At 41.7% G+C, this 27,061-nt stretch overlaps 1 protein-coding gene across 1 annotated transcript in view; it reads right to left on the bottom strand.

The window, feature by feature from the left end:
• Positions 1 to 7,325: 7,325 nt before the first annotated feature.
• LOC106601106 (leucine-rich repeat and fibronectin type-III domain-containing protein 5-like) overlaps positions 7,326 to 27,061 on the bottom strand; it is a 57,234-nt gene continuing 37,498 nt past the window's right edge. The window contains 3 exon segments of the mRNA XM_014193038.2: positions 7,326 to 8,987; positions 15,776 to 16,938; positions 16,940 to 17,184. Of these exon segments, the coding sequence (XP_014048513.2) occupies positions 7,994 to 8,987; positions 15,776 to 16,938; positions 16,940 to 17,164 (2,382 nt within the window). The 5' untranslated portion in view covers positions 17,165 to 17,184 and the 3' untranslated portion in view covers positions 7,326 to 7,993.

Raw genomic sequence — 27,061 nt, 5'->3', positions numbered from 1 at the left:
TTCTAGTCCATATGCCTGAAGCTTTGCACTGTCAGTATCACATGCAAAAATGGTAGCATATATTTTTTGATTATATACTGAATAAAAATATAAATGCAACATGTAAAGTGTTGTTTCCATGTTTCATGAGCTGATATAAAAGATCACAGAAATATAAAAAAATACATTTTCCAAAAAAGCGTATTTCTCTTAAATTGTGTAAACATATTTGTTTACATCCCTGTTAGTCAGCATTTCTCCTTTGTCAAGATAGTCCATCCACCTGACAGGTGTGGCAAATCAAGAAGCTGATTAAACAGCATAATCATTACAGAGGTGCACCTTGTACTCAAGACAATAAAAGGCCACTAAAATGTGCAGTTTTGTCACACAACACAATGCCACAGATGTCTAAAGTTTTGAGGGAGTGTGCAATTGGCATGCTGACTGCAGGAATGTCCACAGAGCTGTCGCCAGAGAATTACATGTTCATTTCTATACCATAAGCCGCCTCCAATGTCGTTTTAAAGTTTTTGGCGGTACGTCTGAGACCAGCCACCTTGACAAACTGAGGAGTATTTGTGTCTGTAATAAATCCCATTGTGGGGAAATGTCACATCCTGACCAGTAAAGGGGTCATTTGTCATTGTAGTATGGTCAGGGCGTGGCAGTGGGTGTTGTTTTTTGTGTGTTTTGGGGTTGGTTTATTTAGAGGGGATTTGTTCTAGTTTTCATTTTCTATGTTCGTTTTCTATGTGTGGCCGAGTATGGTTTCCAATCAGAGACAGGTGTCTTTCGTTGTCTCTGATTGGAAGCCATACTTAGGCAGCCCTTTTTCCTTTGGGTTTGTGGGTGGTTGTTTTCTGTATAGTTTGTGGGTCGTTTGTTTATTTTGTTTGAGATTTCTCTCTAAATAAAGTAAGAAGATGAGCACTATATCCTCTGCGCCTTGGTCTGTCCCTTACGACGCTTATGACAGGAAAAATTCATTCTGATTGTCTTGACCTGGCTCACTAGTGGGTGGGCCAAGCTGGATGACTCCTGTCAGTACTGTGCTTGATTCTTTTAAATAGACTCGTACATATTCGTCAATATGCGATATGCACCCCCATCCCCCTTTAACACTAGAACCGCAAAAGCAGTCATTTTGACTGCTTATTATTTATTTATTTTTATTACTCCCCATTAGTCTTTAACTTTTCCTAAATAAGTCTATATATCACGCTGTCGATGTTAGAATCTTAATATCAGTTTTAAGAGGGCATGTCCTTTTTTGGGAAAGGTTTTCCCTGTTTCCTCTCCTTCTCCCAACAGCCTTAATAAAAAGCCTTAAATCAGCATTTTATAGATGATTGCAGTTTATTTGAAAAGGTTCAAGATCTAAATGAGCCCCCTGTGAATTTACCTGAGACCCTGTGCACTCCTTCGTCAGGTTCTCCTTCTCAGTTTCAGAAGTGCTTAAAGGCCTGAAAGAAATCCCCTGTTCGTGATGATCTAGACCCCCGCCTCTTACACCTAGCTGCAGACATCATTGCTCCCCCTTAACATGTATTTTTAACCTCACGCTTGACGTTAATTTAAAACTTCTTAGTGCTAAGCCCACCTGTCGACAATTTTCGGTGAAATTGGAGGGCACGCAGGTCAAATAAATAATCGTAAAAATTATGGATATTAAACATCGAGGTACATACAAGTGTCTTATATCAGTTAAAAGCTTAAATTCTTGTTAATCTAACTGCATTGTCCTATTTACAATAGGCTTTACAGTGAAAGCATGCCATGTGATTGTTTGAGGACGACGCCCCACATCAACATATTTTTCAACCAGCACAGGCTTCATAAAATCACAAATAGCGATTAAATAATCACTTACTTTTTGAAATCCAATTTGCAATCCAAAGGGTCCCAGCTACAACATGCATGGTCATTTTGTTAGATAAAATCCTTCTTTATATCCCAAAAAGTCAGTTTAGTTGGCACCATCGATTTGAGTTCAACATGCAGACAAAGGAATCCAAAAAGCTACTGCTAAACGTTAAAACAAGTCAAACTACATTTCTATTTAATCCTCAGGTACCCTAAAATGTAATTAAACTATAATATTTCATACGGAAAGAAGTATGTTCAATAGAAAAGTAAAATTAGCAAGTGCACGCCCACAGACTGATTTCCAACTGTGACTCCCAGTACCAAAACTCTAAATTCTTCCTCGCTTTGGAGAAAACAAGCCTGAAACCTTGAACAAAGACTGTTGACATCTAGTGGAAGCCATAGGAATTGCAATCTGGGAGCTGGAATTGCATAGGACCCATAGCTTTCCATTGTAAGAGCATGGGATCTAAAAAAAAAAAAAAAATCTGGTTGGTTTTTCTTTGGATTTTCTCCTACCATATCAATTGTGTTACAGTCTCATACATTATTTTAACATTTCTACAAACTTCAAAGTGTTTTCTGTCCAATGGTACCAATGATATGCATATCCTGGGTACCAATTATATGCATATCCTGGATTCTGGGCCTGAGTAACAGGCAGTTTACTTTGGTCACATCTGTCAGCCAGAAATTTTGAAAAATGTACCCTAGCCCTAAGAAGTTTTAAGGAAACCCCGAAGTTATTGTCACGTCCTGACCATAGAAAGATGTTATTTTCTATGGTAGAGTAGGTCAGGGCGTGACAGGTTTTTTTTCTATCTCTATGTTGTCAGGTTCTAGTTATGTATTTCTATGTTGGGGTTTGTTTGGGAAGATCTCCAATTAGAGGCAGCTGGTCCTCGTTGTCTCTCATTGGAGATCATACTTAAGTAGGGGTTTTTTCCACCTGGGTTTGTGGGAGATTGTTTTTTGAGTAGTGTATGTTTCAACTCTGCATCACGGTTTGTTGTTTTGTTCTTTAGTTTATGTTTATGTATCGCATAGTTTCACAGTGTAAGTAAAATGTGGAACGACACACACGCTGCACTTTGGTCCGCTTCTCCTTACAACAACCGTGAGAGTTATGGAAATCTGCTTTTGTACTGCCTCCCTTGAAAGGTTGAGATCCTTCACTACTTGACAACTATCGACTCATATCAAAATTGTCTATACTGTCTAAGGTACTGGAGTCCTTAGTTAGTAGGCAGCTGATGGTCTACCTCAAAGAAAACAACATCTTAAATGGAACACAATCAGGTTTTAGGTCTGGCCACAGCACTGTTTCAGCAACATTTAAGTTTTAAAATGACATCCACTGTGCTCTTTGTCAAGAGAAGAAGTTACATTCCGTGTCTGTCTTAATTGATTTGTCGAAGGCATTTGACACCGTGGACCATGCTGTGTTGGTGCAAAGGTTAAAATGTTGTGGAATTACTGGTCATGCTCTAGATTGGTTTATAAATTACCTATCAAATCTTACTCAATGTGTAAGGGCGGATGGTTGTAAATCTTAGTCCATAGAGGTGTGCTCAGGTGTTCCACAAGGTTCTATTTTGGGCCCACTGTTGTTTATTTTGTGTTTCAACAACATTGGGGATCATATTGAAACAGCGGATGTTCATTTTTATTCAGATACTGTTCTTTATTCAAGTGCTTGTAGTTTATCTTTAGCTTTTGAAAATGACCAAAGAGCATTTAACCATACAACAGAATCTGTATGATTTGAAGCTGGTTCTGAATTCGGGTTAAACAAAATGAATGGGATTTTCAAATGCCAGGCATATTACTAATCATGTCATTGCTACATTGGATGGACATACTATAGAGCAGGCCAAAGTGTACAAATATTTGGGTGGATGACAAGCTGAGCTTCACTGTTCATGTGGAGAACTTGATAAGGAAGCTCAAGCTAAAAATAGTTTTTCATTACCGGCATAAGGCTTGTTTTTCTCTGGAGGCCAGGAAGGAGCTGGTACGATGTACATTATTGGCGGCTTTAGATTTTAGTGATGTTATATATATGCAGGCCTAAACCACTACCCTGAGAGCAATTGATTCAGTATATCATGTGTCCCTCAGGTTCATTACCAATCAAAAATGTCAAACACATCATTGCGATCTGTACAGCGACATTGGCTGGTCAAATCAAATTTAATTGGTCACATACACGTGTTTAGCAGATGTTATTGCGGCTGTAGCGAAATGCTTGTGCTTCTAGCTTTGACAGTGCAGTAATATCTAACAAGTAATATCTAACAATTACACAACATATACCCAATACACACAAATCTAGTAAAGGAATGGAATTAAGAATATAAAAAGGTCATCACTGGTTGTCATTGACCTTGCGTCAGCTTAAACACTGGTATACATTGATTTATACGACCATATTGGGTAAAATGCCACTTTATCTCTGTTCCTTTTTAATCAGGTCAGTAAATAAATATAAATTACGGTCCTATTCTCATTTGCTTTTAACAGTACCTAGAATTAGAACAGGTCATGGTACAAATAGTTGTAGTTACTCAGCTCGATGGTCCTGGAATTCTCTTCTGAACATTTTAAAATGTGATTATCTAGTCACGTTGGTGGAGTTTAAACACTTGGTTGATGTAAACATCATAGAAGATTGTAATTGTCTTTAGGACAGCTGTTTTTTAGTTATGACATTTGTGTTTCTTTACATAATATGTCATTGTTGTACTGTATGTGTGTCTATAGGTTTGTTCAATGTTGTGTTAGTGTATGTAAGTTGTTTTGTCTGAAACTTTGTTCCCCCTGCTGTCATATCAACACTTATATTTACTATAACGCCATTAGTGCTTTTGAGTTTCACTATTAATCAAGGCCACTTGGCTCTTATAATGATGATTAGGCTACTGATGTTTTCGTCATTTGACCGTGTGTCTTGACCATGCGTCTTGGTGGTTGTGGTATTTGTTATGTATTATGTCCTTATAATATTAAGCTGTTACTGTGATCCAAGACATACTGTATGCTTTCTGTTTCACAGTTGTAACAAAGTCACTCCACAAATAAAATTGATTGAACACTTGAAATGTTATGTTTTTAGTTTTTACATATAGCCTACAGTTACAATAACTAATTGAAATGCTATTGTTTTATTTAAAATAAAATATAAAATAGGCCTTCATGAACACAACCAAATTATACTTTTTTTCTATATCATATATGAGATGAATTAATTACACTTTTAGGGGGGTTTGTTAGGGGGTCTGTCGAGGCCCAGTGGTTCTAGTGACAATAGCTGTGATAGGAGAAAAGTGAGGACTGATCAACAACATTGTAGTTACTCCACAATACAAACCTCATTGACAGAGTGAAAAGAAGGAAGCCTGTACAAATAAAAATATTCCAAAACATGCATCCTGTTTGCAACAAGGCACTAATGTAATACTGCAAAACATGTGGCAAAGCAATTATATTTTTGTTCTGTATACAAAGTATTTTTTTCGGGCAAATCCAATACAACACATTACTAAGTACCACTCTCCATATTTTCAAGCACAGTGGTGGCTGCATCATGTTATGGGTATGCATGTAATCATGAAGGACTGTGGAGTTTAACATTTTTTATGGAATGTAGCTAAGCACAGGCAAAGTCCAGGAGTAAAACCTTAGTTGAGTCTGCTTTCCTGGGAAATAAATTCACCGTTCAGCATGACAATAGCCTAAAACACAAGGCCAAATCTACACTGGAGTTGTTTATCAAGAAGTCTGAAAATGTTCTTGAGTAGCTGAGTTACAGATTTGACTTGAAAATCTATTTGAAAATTTGTATTTTGTATTTATCATTGATCCCCATTGGCTGCTGCAAAGGCAGCAGCTACTCTTCCTTGGGTCTAGCAAAATTAAGTCAGTTTATGCAACAACAAAAAAATATACAATACATTCACAGATTGCACAACACACTGTGTGTCCTCAGGCCCCTACTCCTCCACTGCCACTGCCACATATATACAGTACTAAATCCATGTGTATGTGTGTGTGTAGTGCGTATGTTATTGTGTGTGTGTGTATGCATGTGTCTGTGCCTATGTTTGTGTTGATTCACAGTCCCCGCTGTTCCATAAGGTATTTTTTAATCTGTTTTTTAAATCTAATTTTACTGCATCAGTTACTTGATGTGGAATAGAGTTCCATGTAGTCTTGGCTCTATGTAGTACTGTGCGCCTCCCATAGACTGTTCTGGACTTGGGGACTGTGAAGAGACCTGAAAATTGTTGTCTAGCAATGATCAACAACCAATTTGACAGAGCTTGAAGAATTTTGAAAAGAATAATGGGCAAATGTTGCACTATTCAGGTGTGGAAAGCTCTTGGAGACTTACCCAGCAAAACTCACAGCTGAAATCACTGCCAAAGGTGCTTCTACAAAGTATTAACTAAGGGGTGTGACTACGTATGTATAAATGAGATATTTCGGTATTTCATTTTCAATAAATTTGTCAACATTTCTAAAAACATGTTTTCACTTTGTCAATATGGAATATTGTGTGTAAATTGATGTGAAAAAAAAAAAACATTTAATTAATTTTGAATTCAGGCTGTAACACAACTAAATGTGGAACAAGTCAAGAGATATGAATACTTTCTGAAGACACTTTATCTGTTGTTTTTCCATATATTATCACCTCACTTCTGTGTACCTGCAGACATTTATAGGCATGGTTTGCAATTGCATTACATAGCTATAGCGCAGTAGAATGAAATGTTTAAAGATTTTGCAAAATATTTACCCAGAGTTCACTCACCTTGTGCATCAGGCCCAAGCTCAGGTATCTGGGTTTCGTGTGGAATAATCTATTAACCCCTTCCTGAATTGTACTAAAACATGTAAATACTTTTTCTACTGTATCTGGCATCAGATTGATTAAAATCTCCTGAGGTGGAGTCCTGAGAAACATCAAACCTGCACGTCAGTTTCCATGCTACATGAATGTAAGCGTTATCTAATAAAATGGATTGGCTACTGAAACATTGACTTGAGTCCCCATACATCAGTAGTTATTTTCTATCAGCCTTCATAAATTCATTTGAAATACTGTGCCAGTAAATAAGCATGCCTACTGTAGTATCATGTTGCAATAAGTGCAATTTTCTTATCTTGGTATAGATAACTCCATATGGATTCTGTTAGTGTTTCACCTAATGGTGGGTCCCGTCTGAACTATTTAGGGCTGTAGCTAAAGACTACAGATAGAGTCTTAAAACATTTGCTTGGTTTATCTGGTAGGTCAGAGGAACATTTTGACAAGCTTTGGGAACACCAAAAAGTTGGGGGACCACCGGGTTAGGTTACATTGAACAGTATTGAATTGTGTAGGTATGGTAGGGCTTGTCTGAAAATATACCTGTCTGGGATGAAGAGATTACAAATGTATTTACCAACGCAAAACCAACAAAACATACTTGTTTCATTTTTATTTTATTTTACACAACATAACAACACAGCAGATGTTGTTTCTCTGTACAGGGCTTTTTTGTGCCTTAAAACAAAGGCAATATCAATGTCACTGAAAAGAAAGCTTGAATTGTTCTTTAAAAAATATCAATTTATTAAGAGGTCCAGTAACAAGTCTTTGATAGTTGTTTTTTGTGTTGTCTCTATATGCAGGTAATTATTTCCCTGTAATAGAAAGGCTTTTTGTGAAATCTCTCATGTTCCTCTCGATCCCAAATCCCCTGTCAAGGACAACTGAAATCCTATTGGTGCTCCTTGCAAGAGGAAAACTGTAATGCAGAGGAAGGCACCAATGCTTTTCTCTTGCCACAACGACAACACTGGGTGTATGTACTGTAGAACTGGATGGGTGTGTTGGATTTATTTTTCTACATTTTTTGTATGGGTATGAAAAAACACTGCATGGACTGCCGAGCACTGGGCTCTGAGCTGCTGGAGATTCTCCACATCAGAGGAGAACAGTGATGAAATTCTGATTACTACAAGGCAAGCATCCGTTTTACTATTGGTTTTAGAAAAAGAAAAGTAAACTGAAACGCAAAAGAAATCTAAAGAATCAAAAACAGATGTCCCCACACACACACACATTCAATCACACACATACATACAAACAGAACAGTCACACAGTACTTTCTAGAATCCACTCTGAACTGGAAAAGGTGGCCTTGCCACTGTCTATATTTTCCTGTTGAAGTAGCATCCCATTCATGGACATACTCCGCTTAGACCACATATTCCCAAGTTTTGTGACCCCAATGTAGCAGTGGGCCTTGGACGAGTCCTCGTTTAGAGAGTACCTACGTTTGGCCTTCACCCCTTCCACCGGTAAGGTCAGGTACTTGGAGGATGGTCTGGGGTGTGCGCGTCTTAATATGGGCGTGTCCTTGATGCGTGAGTAGGGTAGGGGGGAGTGGAATACCGGGGCGGGGGGATGCTGCAGAGCCGTGGAGTTGTTGCGGTTGGTGTTCTGGGTCTCAGCGTTGGGGAGGGCCTCTATCTTGGGCTCAGGTGTGACAGAAGCAGTAGCGGAGGGCTTTGGCGCAGGCTTGCGCTTTGGCTTCAGAGACCCTGAGGAGCCAGGCGTGTTCCAGCTCTGGCTCACCAGAGAAGTAGCAGTGGAGCAGTCTGGGAGAGAGGTCTCAGACGAGTCCGTCAGCGTGTCTGGCGCGTGCCCAGCGGCCTTTATAGACCCTCCGCCCCCTCCCTCTGACCCCAACCCTCCCACGGCCTGTTTGGACACAGAGGGATTGACGGTGCACCCCTGAGACTGCGCCCCATTGGTCTGGGAGTGGACGTTGGTGACCAGTGTGCCTTTGCCCGAGTCACTGGTGTTGCAGACCTTATAGCGGATCATGAGGATGATGATAAAGACGAGGACGGAGGCCACGATGATGCCGCCGATGATGATGATCATGGTGCCTCCCAGGAACTGGGACTGCATGAAGTGACAGCGCAGGTACTCAGACTCGGTGGTGAACTGGATGCAGCCCACCACACGGGTGGCGGTGAGGGAAGTGATACCATCATCGTATATGGCCAGAACACACAGGTCATACGACGTTCCAGCAGCCAGGTTATTGACTAGGAAGTTTTTGCTCGTGGGGGGAATCATTCTGAGAGGAGAGAAGGACAAAGGAAAGATATCAATGTGGAATCAAATAATGAGCGTCATTCATGCATGATATTTTCTTACCAATTGTTCCAAATGTGCTTCTGCTGTTGAGAAGCATTTTCCTATATTCTTAAATCAATCCTAGTTGCTGCATTTAAAAAAATATTGTTTAACATATCATTATCCCAAAATGACAATGCTGTGTTTCATTAATCAAAAGGAATCTATTTTTGGAGAGTAATGAATCCTAAAATATTCAAAGGCAACATAAACAAGTAACAACGTCAACATGTTATACCGTGTGTGAGTGCTATATTCCTGTATAACATTAGACAGCATACATTGACTGGGTGAATGCTAATGTCATTCATACTTCTGAACATCGTTTGGCCTCTAATGTACATGGTACTTGCCTACAGAGCAGAAAGAGGAAGTGCCCTTCCCTACCTTCAGGCTATGCTCAAACCCAACACCCCAACCCGAATACCCCGTTCTGCCACCTCTGGTTTCTTGGCCCTCCCACGCCTACGGGAGGGAAGCTCCCACTCAGCCCAGTCAAAGCACTTCTCTGTCATGGTCACCCCAATGGTGACCCGGAAGCTGGTACAGCAGAGTCCCTGCCCATCTCCCGAAAACATCTGAAACCCTACCTCTTCAAAGAGTACACTATATGACCAAAAGTATGTGGACACATGCTCTTCGATCATCTCATTCCAAATTCATTGGCATTAATATGGAGTTGGTCCCACCTTTACTGCTATATTAGCCTCCACTCTTCTGGGAAGGCTTTCCACTAGATATTGGAACATTGCTGCAGGGACTTGCTTCCATTCAGCCACAAGAGCATTAGTGAGGTCGGGCACAGATGTTGGGTGATTAGGCCTGGCTCGCAGTCAGCGTTCCAATTCATCCCAAAGTTGTTCGATGGAGTTGAAGTCAGGGCTCTGTGCAGGCCAGTCAAGTTCTTCCACACCAATCTCAACAAACCATTTCTATATGGACCTTGCTTTGTGCACCGGGGCATTGTCAAACTGTTGCCACAAAGTTGGAAGCACAGAATCGTCTACAATGTCACTGTATACTGTAGTGTTAAGATTTCCCTTCACTGGAACTATGAGGCCTAGCCCGAACCATGAAAAACAGCACCAGACCATTATTCCTCCTCCAAACTTTAAAGTTGGCACTATGCATTGGGGCAGGTAGCGTTCTCCTGGCATCCGCCAAAGCCAGATTAATCCGCCAGACTGCCAGATGGTTAAGCGTGATTCATCACTCCAGACAACGCATTTCCACTGCTGCTGAGTCCAATGGCAGCAAGCTTTACACCACTCCAGCCGACACTTGGTATTGCGTATGGTGATGTTAGGTTTGTGTCTGGCTGCTCGGCCACGGAAACTCATTTCATGATCTCCTGACGAACAGATGTTGTGCTGACGTTGCTTCCAGAGGCAGTTTGGAACACAGTAGTGAGTGTTGTACATTTTTTTCGCGCTACGCGCTTCTGCACTCGGTATTCCCATACTGTGAGCTTGTGTGGCCTACCACTTCGGGGCCGAGCCGTTGTTACTCCTAGATTTTTCCACTTCACAATAACAACACTTACAGTTGACCGGGGCAGCTCTAGCAGGGCATACATTTGATGAACTGACTGGTTGGAAAGGTGGCATTCTATGACGGTGCCATGTTGAAAGTCACTGAGCTCTTCAGTAAGGCCATTCGATTGCCAATGTCTGTCTATGGAGATTGCATGGCTGTGTGCACTGTTATACATCTGTCAGCAACAGGTGTGGCTGAAATAGCCAAATCCACTCATTTGAAGGGGTGAATACCAGTAACTACTGTATCCTTTTTCTTTGTTAATTATGATTTTGCTACACTCAAACCCATATGGAACTGATTGCATTGCCAAAGCAATGAAATTAATTGAATCATATCATGTAGAAAACTTAGACCATAGCAGACACTGATTATACAAAACGTTAAGAACACCTGCTCTTTCCATGACATAGACTGACCAGGTGAATCCAGGTGAAAGCTATGATCCCTTATTGATGTCACTTATTAAATCCACTTCAATCAGTGTAGATGATGGGGAGGAGACAGGTTAAAGAAGGATTTTCAAGCTTTGAGACAATTGAGACATGGATTGTGTATGTGTGCCATTCAGAGGGTGAATGGGCAAGACAAAATATTTAAGTGCCTTTGAATGGGGTATCGTAGTAGGTGCCAGGCGCACAGGTTTGTGTCAAGAACTGCAACGCTGCTGGGTTTTTCACGCTCAACAGTTTCCTGTGTGTATCAAGATTGATCCACCACCCAAAGGACATCAAGACAACTTGACAAAACTGTGGGAAGCATTGGAGTCAACATGGGCCAACATTCCTTTCGAAAGCTTTCGATACCTTGTAGAGCCCATGCCCCGACAAATTTAGTTTGTTCTGGGGGCAAAAGGGGAATGGGGGTATATATTAGGAATGCGTTCTTAATGTTTGGTATACTCAAGTGTACATTGTCAAGAAAATTACTGCGTTAAACTCTTAAAATGTAAAAGATAAAAACAACAGCCCCCAAAAAGTAAACAACACTTCCACTGATGTATTTACCATTAACATGTACTGAGCCTGAGGGTCTCAAACCAAGATAACTGCATGTAGGGTGACTTCACGTGGAGGTTGACCTCCCTGAAATTCACCAACAGCCAATGGTAAAGTGCCCTACTAATAGTTTTGAAAGCCATGTCACTGTGGAAAATAGCACAGCACAGCACAGTCATCGAAAATCCATCCCGCCATGTCATCAAAAATCTAATGGAATATCTGTATTATTTTAGTTAGAACCCATTTACAATCATGTGAGAGACAGTCAACAATATTGTTATGTTAGCCTGAGTGTGTTTATTAGATATGCAGTACAATGGAAATTGGAACCATATCATTTGAATAAAGTGGTTTATTTTATACCTTAAGCAGATCTGAGTCAGGTATTACCTGTTCCACGGGGCCTTTTTCTGGCTAAAATTGCACGAGTTGGAGTGCTTTAAAAGAGGCTCATTCTCCTGATTTGTTTGCACATAAAACTTGTCACACAATTTGTTTGATGCCCAGATTGTTTTATCACATCCTCATTGAGTAATGAATAACGTTGAAAGGGAAATGAATGTGTGCAGGTGAAACAACAATGGAGAACATTACAATAAAACCGAAAAGGCCTGTGCTTGTAGGATATATTGACAGGAGATATGCTATTCAAAAGGTCAAGGTACTCCAGAGACCTATGGTGATCCTCAATATCAACACAGGTCTTGTAATAGGGAATAATGTGGCTTTGTGTCACGCCCTGACCAGGTGAACTCGGGTATATTGGGTCAGGGTGTGTCATGTTAGGTATTTTTCATTGGTTTGTGTTTGGTTTACGTTTTAGCCTTGTGTAGGCTCTAGGTGGGTTATTTCTATGTTGGGTTCTGTCGATTCCCAATCAGAGACAGCTGTCGCTAATTGTCTCTGATTGGGATCACATTTAAGTTGCTGTTTTCCCCACGCTGTTTGTGGGGTGTTGTCTCTTTGTTTGAGCACGTAACGTATCTGCATTTTTCTTGATTTTTGTGTACATGTTTAATTCCAGTGTGTTGAATAAACATGTGTTCGCTCCCAACTGCGTTTTGGTCCGCTTCCTCGTCACCAGGTGACGAACGTTACAGAACACCCCACCGAACCAGGACCAAGCAGCGGGAGGAAAAGGAGCGCGAGAGATGGGCTCGCGAGGGGAAGGAGTTCTGGACCTGGGAGGAGATCATGTCGGGGAAAGGACCCTGGCGGAAGGATTCCCAGGTCGAGGAGGTAAAGCCAGCCGGTAGATGGAGTCGCAGGCGGCGGTCGAGGAGGCCCGGAAAACACCCCCAAGAAATTTTTTTGGGGGGGCTAATGGGGTGGTCCGGAAGGACAGAGGAAGAGCCCAGACCACTGCTCTCGTGGGGGATGACGACGGAGGAAGAGACGAAGATGATGAGGCAGTTGATTGAGGACCTGCAGAGGGAAGATCTGGAGGAGGAGCCATGGTATGCGGAGTTGCGCGCTGTGTTGCCAGTGCGCCCGCACAGCCCGGTGCGTCCGGTGGACATGCCCAGCACATGCCGTGCTAGGATGGGCATCCAGCCAGGACGAGTGGCTAAACCGGCTCCACGCTTCAGGTCACCAGTACGTGTTCACAGTCCTGTCTGGCCCGTCCCTGCTCCCCGCACCAGGTTGGTGGTGCGTGTCCCCAGTCCTGTCCGGCCCGTCCCTGCTCCCCGCACCAAGTCAGTGGTGCGTGTCCCCAGTCCTGTCCGGCCCGTCCCTGCTCCCCGCACCAGGTTAGTGGTGCGTGTCCCCAGTCCTGTCCGGCCCGTTCCTGCTCCCCGCACCAGGTTAGTGGTGCGTGTCCCCAGTCCTGTCCCGCCCGTCCCTGCTCCCCGCACCAGGTTAGTGGTGCGTGTCCCCAGTCCTGTCCGGCCCGTTCCTGCTCCCCGCACCAGGTTAGTGGTGCGTGTCCCCAGTCCTGTCCGGTCCGTCCCTGCTCCCCGCACCAGGTTAGTGGTGCGTGTCCCCAGTCCTGTCCGGCCCGTCCCTGTTCCCCGCACCAGGTTGGTGGTGCGTGTCCCCAGTCCGGCCCGGCCCGTTCCTGCTCCCCGCACCAAGTCAGTGGTGCGTGTCCCCAGTCCTGTCCGGCCCGTCCCCGCACCAAGTCAGTGGTGCGTGTCCCCAGTCCTGTCCGGCCCGTCCCTGCTCCCCGCACCAAGTCAGTGGTGCGTGTCCCCAGTCCTGTCCGGCCCGTCCCTGCTCCCCGCACCAGGTTAGTGGTGCGTGTCCCCAATCCTGTTCCGGTCGACGGCTCCGCTCCGGAGCCTGAGCATGCCGCTCCACAGTGGTCCAGTCCGGTCACGCCCTGACCAGGTGAACTCGGGTATATTGGGTCAGGGTGTGTCATGTTAGGTATTTTTCATTGGTTTGTGTTTGGTTTACTTTATTGCCTTGTGTAGGCTCTAGGTGGGTTATTTCTATGTTGGGTTCTGTCGATTCCCAATCAGAGACAGCTGTCGCTAATTGTCTCTGATTGGGATCACATTTAAGTTGCTGTTTTCCCCACGCTGTTTGTGGGGTGTTGTCTCTTTGTTTGAGCACGTAACGTATCTGCATTTTTCTTGATTTTTGTGTACATGTTTAATTCCAGTGTGTTGAATAAACATGTGTTCGCTCCCAGCTGCGTTTTGGTCCGCTTCCTCGTCACCAGGCGACGAACGTTACACTTTGTAGATGTGTGAAGCTTTTAAAACACTATTTTTTATTGGAGCGCCAGCAGCATATCGACCTGCATCCCACTGCTGGCTTACCTCTGAAGCTAAGCAGTACTGGTTGAACCCTGGATGGGAAACCAGATTCTGCTGTAAATTGTGTTGGAGGGCCAATAGGAGGCACTTTTCCCTCTGTTCTAAAAAAAATATCCCAATGCCCCAGGGCAGTGATTGGTAACGTTGCTCTGTTTAGGGTGCTGTCTTTCCTGACTCTCTGTGGTCACTAAAGATTTCATGCCACTTATTGTAAGAGTAGGGGTGTTAACCACGGTGGCCTGGCTAAATTCCTCATCTGGCCCTCATACCATCATGGCCACCTAATCATTCTCAGCTTCCAATTGGCTCATTCATCCACCCTCTTCTCCAGTGTAACTATTCCCCAGGTCATTGCTGTAAATGATAGTATTCTCAGTCAATGTATCTGTTAAAATAAGGGTAAACAATGTATTGTAATACTGTTCAGATTAAGCAATGCACAATCTGAAGATAAGATGATGTTAGAAACTCCTTTAAAAGAAGCCTGGTGTTCACCACTCTCTACTCTCTGAGGATAGATGCTGCTGACAGCCATTACGCACATTACATATTCCTCTGATAAGGGATTGATTTCCATTCATGCCTATACAAGCAAGTAAAGGTTGATCCTTCTCTATTAGATCAACACAAAAAAGTGACAGATGTATAGTATTTGTTAATGAACCGAAGACCGTTTGCTCCTGCCCATTGGAGTTACAGCTAATTGTTTGTTATTGAGACCGAATCAATTTGTGTCCATTACAGTGCCAGTTAATTGTAGTTCAGACTGAATTAGTTTGTGTTGAACTGACTAAAACGGGCCATTTCACTGACGACCTCGTTGAAATCTAATAACCTCCTATTCACATCACAGAGAATACATGGCAGTTATGTTCAGCTCATCTTAATCAATATGAGATCATGATGCGCCTGAGTCCATTTGGGGGTTTTGCTTTGCGGGGGTTTTACTAATAAGTATTCAAGGATTACAGATTATCTAAAAAAAACAAATGTAATAAAATTGGGATTTTCTATAAATGATCTTTTTGTTTTTGTAATTCCACTCCCATTTATATATTTATTTAGTTGTTGTTTTTGTAAAACGCTTCACAATTAAGAATCAGCTACTAGTTAAACAGCTTTAAAATCTCATATCGTGGCTACTGTAATTGCTTAGCAATTGAAACTTGTTTTGGTTGTTTAGTTTATTGCCTTGCTTAGTTAGGATGGTCGCCATCATTGATTTTACAAACAAGTGGTTGAAAGCCTATAAAACATACTTTTGTGTTTGCACGTGATTGAGATGAATCTACATCAAAAACATACAAAACATCTCTGAACCTAAACTATAAGTGCACTTGATGATTGAAATTAAATCCATTAGGGCCATTACGCATTTCATACACAAATCATACACAAATAATTTGAGGGGATTGAATGGAACCTACCTGTAAACAAGAGAGTCATCATAACTGCCATTGTACTGAATCTGGAACATGCGGATCCCAGGTATATTCCTCTGGAAGTTGAACTTGATGAGTGCCGTGGAGGATGTGGCCTCAGCGATGACTACTCTCTTATCCGGACTAGTTTTGGTGTCTCCAGTGTGGTTGCTGCCATTTGCTCCAGGCCTGGTGGATGTGGAGATGTCTGAGGAGCCAGGGTCAGGCTCCTGGATGTTGTTGGTGCTGTTGGAGATGTGTGGGAGTTTGATAATCAGCAACTCAACAGTCTGATGTGCCTCACCCGCCGGGTTGGACGAGATGCAGGTGAAGGATCCTGTGTCCTTCACAGTGCTGATCAAAATGTCCAGGGTGCCATTGGTGTAGACCAACGTCCGGGAGGAGTTCGACACCAGCTTCCCCTCTGGAGAGATCCAGTGTATGGCAGGCTCAGGGTCCCCCCTGGCCTTGCACCTCAGGGCCACCCTCTGGCCCTCCAGCACCCTCATCTCGTGGGAGTACCGGGTGATGAGTGGAGGTTCACACAGGAACTCCTCCTCCGGGATGGACCAGAAATAGCGTCCAGAGAGGTGTTGCGGCGATGCGCATGTCTCCAGATCATCCTCTCGACTCAGGCGCCTCAACCACAGCAGCTCACAGTTGCAGTGCAGTGGGTTCCCGCCAAAGCTCAGTGCGAACGAGGAAGGGTTCATGATCCCAGACGTGGCCAAAACCTGGGCCCGCTGGAACAGAGGATCTGGAGGAAGCTTCTGTAGCTTATTTGAGGTTACGTCCAAGCGGTTGAGTTTTTGGAGAAGAGAAAAGGTCTCCTCAGGAATGTAATCGATCATGTTGTGGTCCAGGCTGAGGGTGTGGAGGCTCGTCATCCTCTGGATAGCCTCCCAGGGGATGGACTCCAAGTTGTTGTAGGACAGGTCGAGCTCCTCCAGGGCCAGCAGGTCGTTGAAAGCCCCCAGGTGGATCAACATCAGCTGGTTGTTGTTGAGGATCAGGTGGTGCAGCTTGGACATGCCGCTAAAGGTGTCGTTGGATATCCGGGTCAGACGGTTGCTGTTTACATGCAAGGCGCGGAGGTTCTCCAGGTCAGCAAACGCGTGTGGCGTGATGAAGCTAATGGTATTCCTTGACAGGGTGAGGTCCTGCAACCCTGGTCATGTTGGCAAAGTCTTTCCTCTTGATGCTGGTGACGAAGTTGTCTGCCAGCCGTAGCTCCACGGTGTGCCTGTCAATGTTCGGGGGGACAAAGAGGAGACCTTTTTTGGCACAGAGGGTTGCAAGGTTGGGAGATAGTATTTGACAGACACAGCGCTTCGGACAGATCTGGGCCTTCACTGCCATTCCAATAACCAACAGACAGACCAGCAGTTTTTCCATTGTAAGTCAGGTTCAAACACCTGCAACATAAGACAGAGAGAAGAGATAATTAATAATTTGAACTGGATCATGACATTCACCACCAGAAATTACACCAGCAGTGACACTAACATCTTGAGTAAAGATGCTCTGAGTTAAATTCCACCCCAGTCTTGAACACTTATCAGTTCCCAGTATAATGGGGCCATTTAGTAAGAAATACCCAGGGGTCAAAACTGGTTGAAATGACATCAGTACAACTAGAAACTGGTTACAATAAAGTCTATGTGACGTAATTACATGTCCCTCTGTGACTTCTAGGAAGATTTTAACCCACTTAATTCAGACATTTATCCAAGTTTTCACCATCATTGTAGAGCCCTAGCTATTTTGTTGCTATGACAAAGTAATTTCAGAAGATTATTATTTATTTAATGTTATTAGTAATTCATTTTAAGGAGAAAAAAAACTCTTCCTCATTTTTGAGGTCAACCCTTTTATGTGATCTGAACTCTCATTTTAATATGGTGAAAAAAATAAAATAAAATTACAAAAGAAACATTGAATAGTCAAATCATAGTGTAAAAGCAGGTGAGCTAGTTTTCCTCTTTTTGGCCATTTTCTTGTGTTTTGTGGTGGAAAACTGAGTGGGTCAAGCATAACACGTCAACCCTAATACCCATAGATAGACAGACAAGAAATGTTTAAACAATCTCAAATTTTTTGTGAAGCTTGCATTCAATTGCCCTTCCCTGTTGTACACAACAAGCTTCCATTCCCCCTGTCACAAGGGGATTCATGGATGATTTAAGATGAGGTTATCAATCCTACTTTATATGGCACTTAATAGGCACTACTATAGTCTTTTTTTTAATTTAACCTCTTGAAATGGGGAAAAAGTTTTTTCTTAAGTTGAACATGTGGTCTTTATGACAGAATGATAAAATTAGATGAAATAAAACCTTTTTATCACTTTACACTACTCAAAAGGCACCTAATAGGTGGAACGACAGAGCTTTTTACTTTTAAACACATGTTCTCCTCTCCTCCATACCCAGAATGAGTCATGCCATCCCTGTGTTGGGTCACTTACTCAGCATTACAAGTGTGTGGGGGTGCAGAACAGAGGAGCTGTTTTATAATGCTTCAGCCTGAACTGCGGACTGCAGCGGACATATCTGACACGTGGGAAGATATCACCGCTGTAATTACACTGAGGAAAGTATGTAATGAGAAGATAAGTGTCTCGCTACTCACTCAGCCTGCCTGCCTGCCTGGCTTCACAGGAAGGATGATGGGCAAATTAAATAAAATCAATGTAATGAGGTTGAAAAAACCTGACAGGAGACTTTTATTTTGTGCTGTAGAGGGAATGTGATCATGTCGACATAACGGTCTATCATCATAGCCAGCAAGAGCATACATGACACGGAAACATGTTAAAACCACAGGCTTGCCTAACATATACACATACTATATGATTACCTCCTGTTTGATGGAAAAGGCCTCATTTAGCCTATAGGATGATCTGGCATAACATGTCATTTCGATGAAGGAGAATAGGTACTCGTCACATGACAGGCTACTAATAACATGACAAGGGCCCTTGAAAGGTAGGTACAGAGTCAATATATGTATCCCAAATGGCACCCTATTCCATGTATAGTGCACTACTTTAAACCAGGGTCCATAGGGCTCTGGACAAAAGTAGTGCACTGCATAGGGAATATGTTGCCATTTGGGACACAATGGATCACATGACATGCAGCTCCAGAGAAAGGCTTGCATGGCATGGCAGCCTGTGTGATTTTCTAATCACGGGGGGTCTTGTCTCCAGAGCACACAGGAAGGTCATAGCACCACAGGGTAATGAAAGCAACACTGCTGCCCACTGACAAAGCAGACAGCAGGATCATGTTCATTACCACACTGTAATTTTTTAACATTGATTTCTCTTTCAGGCTATACATACTGCTGTTTGTGTTTGTGTGGGGGGACCAGAAATAAAAAGGATGGAGGGAAGAACGAGGAGGAAATAAATATGATATTGTAATGGATTTATGTGCATAGGATTACAAACAAAGAATGTCACACCCATGCAAATATACCCATGAATGTAAATTAGTAGTTATTTTTACTGAGGCTAAAACCTCAATGCAATCTCTAAGTGACAGCTACGTGTGATGGTTTATACACATAGAGACAGAGAACCTTCAAAAAGCACTTTTTGATGATTCTCCAATTCCCTATTTAGTGCATTGCTTTTGAACAAGACCCATAGATTTCCATAAACACTACCGTTCAAAAGTTTTGGGTCACTTAGAAATGTCCTTGTTTTTGAAAGAAGAGCACATTTTTTGTCCATTAAAATAACATCAAATTGATCAGATATACAGTGTAGACATTGTTAATGTTGTAAATGACTATCGTAGCTGGAAACGGCTGATTTTTTTATGAAATATCTGCATAGGCATACAGAGGTCCATTATCAGCAACCATCACACCTTGGTTCCAATGGCACGTTGTGTTAGCTAATCCAAGTTTACCATTTTAAAAGGCTAATTGATCATTAGAAAACCCTTTTAAAATCATGTTAGCACAGCCAAAAACTGTTTTCTGATTAAAGAAGCAATAAACCTGTCATTTACAACATTAACAATGTCTACACTGTATTTGTAATCAATTTGATGTTATTTTAATGGACAAAACATTTCTAAGTGACCCCAAACTTTTGAATGGTAGTGTAGTTCCATACTACCGTACCTCTTCTATTACTTCCATTACTTGTTGTTTTTGACTTGACTCTTTTATTCTTATTATTGACATTGATTACATTAATGTACTGCATTGTTGAGGGAGCTAGCACATAAGCATTTCGCTGCACCTTTTATACCTGCTGTCAACTGTGTATATGATGAATAACATTTCATTCGCTTTGATTCGATTTAGTAAACATAATTTTATCTGTGCCACAAATCTCAGGAAGTGACTACTTTTCTGAAACTATTGGATTGACTGCCTTCAACTGATGGCAGGGCTAGATCTGGAACAGCATGTTGACGATAGAAATAGAATAAATAGAGCACAAAATCTCCTATACTATTCCAATCCATCTGACAGTCACATTTGACCTACACATTCTCTTAAATGTCCATTGCCCCAGGTGTACATAATCAAGTCAAACCAATTGACCAATTATATTTTGTACAGATACTCTAAGTATAAATAAGTTGTGACGCTCAACTACTGTATGACTCTTTCAGCATACACTGAAAAGATCAAAAGCTGCAATTAATTGAATTATACCTGAAAATACTGCAGAGGGAGGCATCTGAGGGTAAGCGCTCTTGTTTCAAACACACACCCTGAAGAAGGCACAGTGATAACAAAACGTTGGTGATTTACCCAATAAATTACTGGGGAGATAATGTATAGAGTGTGCGACTCTCTTTATTTGAATAGCTTATAGTTTATTCGCCATTAGTCAGCACCTCTACATAAAATAATTGTCTCTGGATGTGCGCCAGCTCAAGTTTTTAGTCAAAAAAATGCTATACCATCTTTAAAGGGATAGTTTACTCAGAATACAAACAAACATCATTTTCCACCTACCTTGGCTTTAGTTGATTCAAGCAGGTATTTTGGGGATATTTAGTTTCCTTTCGACACTTAATAGCCACGTTTTGTTACTCTTAGCATTCTCAGTAACACTTAAGATTATACTGTTATTATGCCTGTGTAATAAAACTGTAATTACTTTTGGAGAGACATTTTATTAGCATGTTGTTACCATAATACCTTGGTAATTGCATGTTAATTGCAGAGCAATGAGCTGAGAGTTTGTTCCCTTTTCCACTCATGCAATAATTCCATTATTATGTAATTAAATAAAGCAATTTCCAAATGTAACAACAATGTTGCTATTGTAATAATCACAAAGTTACTATACATGTATAAGAACTTGATGTCAAGTGTTACTATATTATCTTATGTCTCATTCTTTATGAAAATATATTTGTTAGTCATTTTGAAGCTGCAAAAGTGACGTACTCTAATGTTCAGGTGATTCCATGTCCTTCATGTATTTAATTATAGGCTATATTAAGATGAATATCTAAGAGCACTCCAAACCTTCATATATTTAAAGTAAATCAAGTAAGTGCCAGTTATGCAGCCAGGAATGATTGTTAGTAAAGCAGTGAGGTAGTTAAGCTGAGCACACTCTATGATGCCCTGATCAACGTTGAGGTGTAGAGAAGTAAGCTAAGATCATCCTTGGACGCACACAGACAGCATTTTCATGATATCTACTTGATATTGATATTACACTGAGAGTGAGACAGATATATAGAGAGAGTGAGAGTGAGAGAGAGAAAGAGAGAGAACGAGAGAGTAGAAAGTAAGACATTGTCGGTAGGATATGTCCTTGAGGCAAGTGGAGGCACGATTATGCAATGTAGATGGATGTTCCTTCACGTACTCCAACGCAGTGCTCTGCTCATGGGATGTTTGTTGCTTGTTTACGTGTAAGCAAATTAAAGGGTGCTACAGAATACAGAATGGGAAGGGCCACAGCATTGAAAACAACATTTTTGCCTTCCTTTCATGATGGAACATTTGTCTGTCCTGAATGTGTAATTGACAACAAGAGTGGCAATACAACTACTGTCTTATTACATTCAATCAAAGTTCAGAAAGTCCATGCTAATTTAAAAAGTCTGAAAGGGTCCTTTATTTACCACTCAACGAGTTTGAGGCAGGATTGAAAGGCTTCTTTTACCAGACTTTTCTCTCTTATTAAAAAAGGAAAACATCTGAACAGAAGTAGTACTCATATTGGCCAAGTCTCACTTTATTACACAGCCAGAACAATAAACATTCAAATCTCAGTAATATTAAAATGTTCTTCTGTCTCACAGCATACTTGCCTTCAGCCTTCTAACTATACTACAGTGTTCATATTGAGATAATTCTACATTGCTTGAGCTCAACAACAATGTGTTATGAAATTAACTATCACAGCACAGCGCTTGGACACATGGAACAATGGTAAATTACTAATAATCCCACTCGTCAACACAGTCACACTCAATGTTTAGGACAAGGCAGAGTTGTGCAAGTGGTACTGTTCCGTTTCTGTATCCTGTTCATCAATAAAATATGGCTGAGTGACAGTGCAGAGCAATGCAAACAGGAGGAGTATTAGGGGAGCGATGTGCAGAAGACGCTCAAACCAATGAATAATGCACCCGGCCAAAACATGAACACTCCTCTATAATTAACACTGATCACATTTTACACGCAACGCACATGTGCATTTTTAAAGTACTGTAAAAGGAGACGTTACCATTGCACTCAAAATATTATCATATTGTTTTTAATATGTCAATACACACACACCCGGCCGGTGGGTGTACACAGAAGAGGGGGATGAGGAGAAGGATGAAAGAGCCATGTGGCTTGGCAGCAGGCCCTGAGAACAGTGAGAGCGTTGACATGAACGTCAACTGGAGTTAGACTGGAATTGTGTCACGGTGCCTAAAATACCCATAGTAGAATCACATCAACGTGAGGACGTGTAAACTGTAATAACCTAGTCACATGTTGTTTTCATCACATCACCACCTTAGTATTTTTCAAAGTGTTATGGATCATATTTACTTCTAAGCCTAAGCATAACCTTAGAACCTCTTAACCCCTAAACCTTAACCACTACCCACTGGGTGCAGATGTCAATTCAATGTCTATTCCACATTGGATCAACGTAAATTCATTGAAATGACATGGAAACAACACTGATTCAACCAGTGTGTGCCCAGTGGGTAACCACTTAACTGTAAACATTATCCTTATCTAGGGTGCCTGCCGAGGTGGCAGGTAGCCTAGTGGTTAGAGTGTTGGACTTGTAACCGAAAGGTTGCAAGATCAAATCCCTGAGCTAACAAGGTAAAAATCTGTCGTTATGCCCCTGAACAAGGCAGTTAACCCACTTTACTAGGCTGTCCTTGAAAATAAGAATTTGTTCTTAACTGACTTGCCTGGTTAAATAAAGATAAAATAAATAAAATCCTTATCCTGACACTTAACCTAATAACTAGTTTCAGGAAACTAAGGGTATGTCGCATGTCACTACTTCACAGGAGAGGAATTTGAAAGTAAACCTTTTTTTCTCTCGCAGAAATGCCTTTTGGAACATGTGAACGTTCATGTGCCTTAATAACAAACTTGTATGCCATCTGTAAATACAAATAACATTTTTAAATTACGAGCCTAGTTGGTTTAGCCTGGTAAAAAGACAGGAACCTTCCAATTAGCCATGATTGGTTGAGATAATGGATGGGCTGGACATGCCGAGACATGAGTTCAGATTGGTCTGCCATGTAGCATGCTTCTGTCTATAACATGAGCTGGTCAGTATGTGTACTGTAGGTAATCCTTTCTAACATGGATTCTTTGAAAGATATCACGTAGTAGAACTGCAAAAGTGTTGCTCTCCACTTTCTGGAGGACAGAATTTTGAAATCAGTGGAATGTCCGGTGGAAATAGACTATGATAGCTAAGGAGATGGAGAAAATTCTGGCATTTGATTGCAAATATGCAGAGGGAGTCGAAAAGAGAACACTGTTGTATAAGGCTGTTGTATAAAACACCTGTCTTCGGATTACATCTTCAAACTAAGGAAAACCATGGCATCCTTGACAGAAAGGGAGAAGCGTCCATCCATGTATACGAGTAAGAGAGTCTAGCTAGCTACATTTTCAGATATTACACGTTTCTAATTTTGTCAGAAAGTTAAGTAAGTAACGTTAGCTGGCTGGCTCACTAGTTAACGTTACCTGTATGATATGTGTAGTAATATTATTAGTATCTCAAAGCCATTTGCATTGCTAGTTATCGCATAATGTTAGCTAGCTAGCCAACACTGAACCTGGTTGGTTAGCTAACTGCAGATTCATGCAGGGTATTAACGTTATGAGTTGGGTTTATGGTTAATTGTTTAGCTAGCTAGCTACATGTCTAAACAAAACATTTACATTTACATTTAAGTCATTTAGCAGACGCTCTTATCCAGAGCGACTTACAAATTGGTGCATTCACCTTATGATATCCAGTGGAACAACCACTTTACAATAGTGCATCTAAATCTTTTAAGGGGGGGGGGGGGGGGGGGGGGTAGAAGGATTACTTTATCCTATCCCAGGTATTCCTTAAAGAGGTGGGGTTTCAGGTGTCTCCGGAAGGTGGTGATTGACTCCGCTGTCCTGGCGTCGTGAGGGAGCTTGTTCCACCATTGGGGTGCCAGAGCAGCGAACAGTTTGGACTGGGCTGAGCGGGAACCGTGCTTCCTCAGAGGTAGGGGGGCCAGCAGGCCAGAGGTGGATGAACGCAGTGCCCTTGTTTGGGTGTAGGGCCTGATCAGAGCCTGAAGGTATGGAGGTGCCGTTCGCCTCACAGCTCCGTAGGCAAGCACCATGGTCTTGTAGCGGATGCGAGCTTCAACTGGAAGCCAGTGGAGAGAGCGGAGGAGCGGGGTGACGTGAGAGAACTTGGGAAGGTTGAACACCAGACGGGCTGCGGCGTTCTGGATGAGTTGTAGGGGTTTAATGGCACAGGCAGGGAGCCCAGCCGACAGCGAGTTGCAGTAATCCAGACGGGAGATGACAAGTGCCTGGATTAGGACCTGCGCCGCTTCCTGTGTGAGGCAGGGTCGTACTCTGCGAATGTTGTAGAGCATGAACCTACAGGATCGGGTCACCGCCTTGATGTTAGTGGAGAATGACAGGGTGTTGTCCAGGATCACGCCAAGGTTCTTAGCACTCTGGGAGGAGGACACAAGGGAGTTGTCAACCGTGATGGCGAGATCATGGAACGAAAAAAAAGACTCCACTATGCAAGGTACCATTTCACTGTACCGTTTACACCTTCTGTATCCTGTGCAAGGGGCAAATAAACATTGATTTTATTTGATACAGTATGTGTTTACCAGAGAAGGTAATGTAAAGACATGACCTGCACCAAAGTCAAATTAGTATATACTGTAACATTATGCCAATGAGACAGTGTCCAAGATCTAAAATTCTGAGGTAGAATGGCCTGCTTTTATTTCACCACACTCACAACCGTAAGCAATTTTCTGTAATTGGCTCGCCATTAACTTGTAAATAATTATCTTGTTGTGAGTTTATTTTCCTGTAATAATGAAGACAAATGAGCAAAAGTGAAGACGTTGTCAGCTATATTATATGGTCGTTATTTGAACTGGCTAGCCAGCTAACTTAACATTAGCTAGCTAGCAAACAAGCTAGAAACAAACCAAAACATTGTTTAGAAATTAGCTTTTAGTTGCCTAGTTTGCTAGATTGACATATACAAAATGTGTTTTTAAATAGGTGGGTTTATGGTATTAAAATACACAAGTTATGCTATTTTGGACAACCAAGCTGCTGATGTCATGCAGCCTGTAGTTTTGTGTTTATACTTTTTCATAACAACAACGACAAGTTTGATGTAGGACGATAATAGAATGTTCATGATGTCACTGCGACAACTGTCGACAGACGTAGTATAAACCAGCCTTCAGTCTTGAAATCTTTGGTTGTTTAGTATATGTGAATAATTAAAGGAATGGGTGGACCTAAGACTTGAGAGGGTGTGAACGATGCTGAATGGGTGTAGACAAAGAAGAGTCCTCCAATAGGTTTACCAAAAGATTTAAGGGACGTTTTTTCAAAAGAGAGGTTACAAGATTACCAACTATCAAAGCAGAATTACTTTCCCCTTGTTCCTCAACTGTAATGTATTATATACAATTTTCTAGCTCTGAGTCTCTACTTTTATCCAATGTAAAAAGCATAATTTCTACATAAGACTGAATCGAGCCAGTCGGTCAGATATAATCCTGAGCAAAAAATTATAAAAGATTTGACAACATTGTCAATACTATATGAAATGTACTGAAATAAAGATTTGGCACAATTGAAAAAAAAAGTGACCATATGTTGCTAAATATAGAACACCAGTGCAAATATAGTCATCGGTTCTGATTAATGTTTTTGACAACTTTGGAGCAGCTTACATATACAGTAGAAGGGAATCATCTGGTGAAGGGGTGCTAAAGGGTTGTTATCTCAGCTTGGCAGCCTTGCTGTTTAGCCTAGAGTCTCTCTTTCTCTCTCTCTCACTCTCACTCACTCTCTCTCTCTCTGTGCAGTGGAGGGAAAGTGGGGTGGACAGTGTATGGATGCTTTCTTTATCGTAATAAGAGTGGTCAGCGTTAAAGCTGACCCCAGACACACACACAAACACACTCATGCAGATGCAGATGCAAACACACACACACACACACACACACACACACACACACACACACACACACACACACACACACACACACACACACACACACACACCACACACACACTAAGATAGCAGCTAGTGGCCATGTCTTCAATATCAATATTTCTGTCAAAACAATGTCTTCTAAGTTATTTGTATGCATGACCTGTGGTAGCATGTTTTTTCACTATTCCTTTTTCTTTTGTTGTAGACAAAACAAGACATAATGAAGCTGCGGATTCATTCTTTCCGTGAATAAGTGACATGGCATTTCTTTCAGTTTCCTTTGGAGGAACATTTGCGATTTTCTTTAGTCTCTGCAAGGCTTTGACACCATTTTGCATTGTAAATTAGAATAGTTTGAGTTGCGAAAAACACATTTGACTATTCTATTCCAATCTCCCCTGAGTGAACATAACTTCAATCTGATTCAACAGAGCTAAGGCCTTCTAAAGACCTACAGTATATCTATTTATCTATTTTCAAACAGCTGAAGACGTAGCTTTAAAAAGATGATGATTTACGGGATGAAAATGTCACATCTGCTCCTGCAATGCCCTTTACTGCTCATCCTGTGTCTC

The sequence above is a fragment of the Salmo salar genome, chromosome 01 (genome assembly GCF_965601325.2).
Source record: "Salmo salar chromosome 01, fSalSal1, whole genome shotgun sequence".
In the NCBI taxonomy this organism is placed as follows: Eukaryota; Metazoa; Chordata; class Actinopteri; order Salmoniformes; family Salmonidae; genus Salmo; species Salmo salar.
This window is presented reverse-complemented; position numbering and strand designations above follow the sequence as displayed.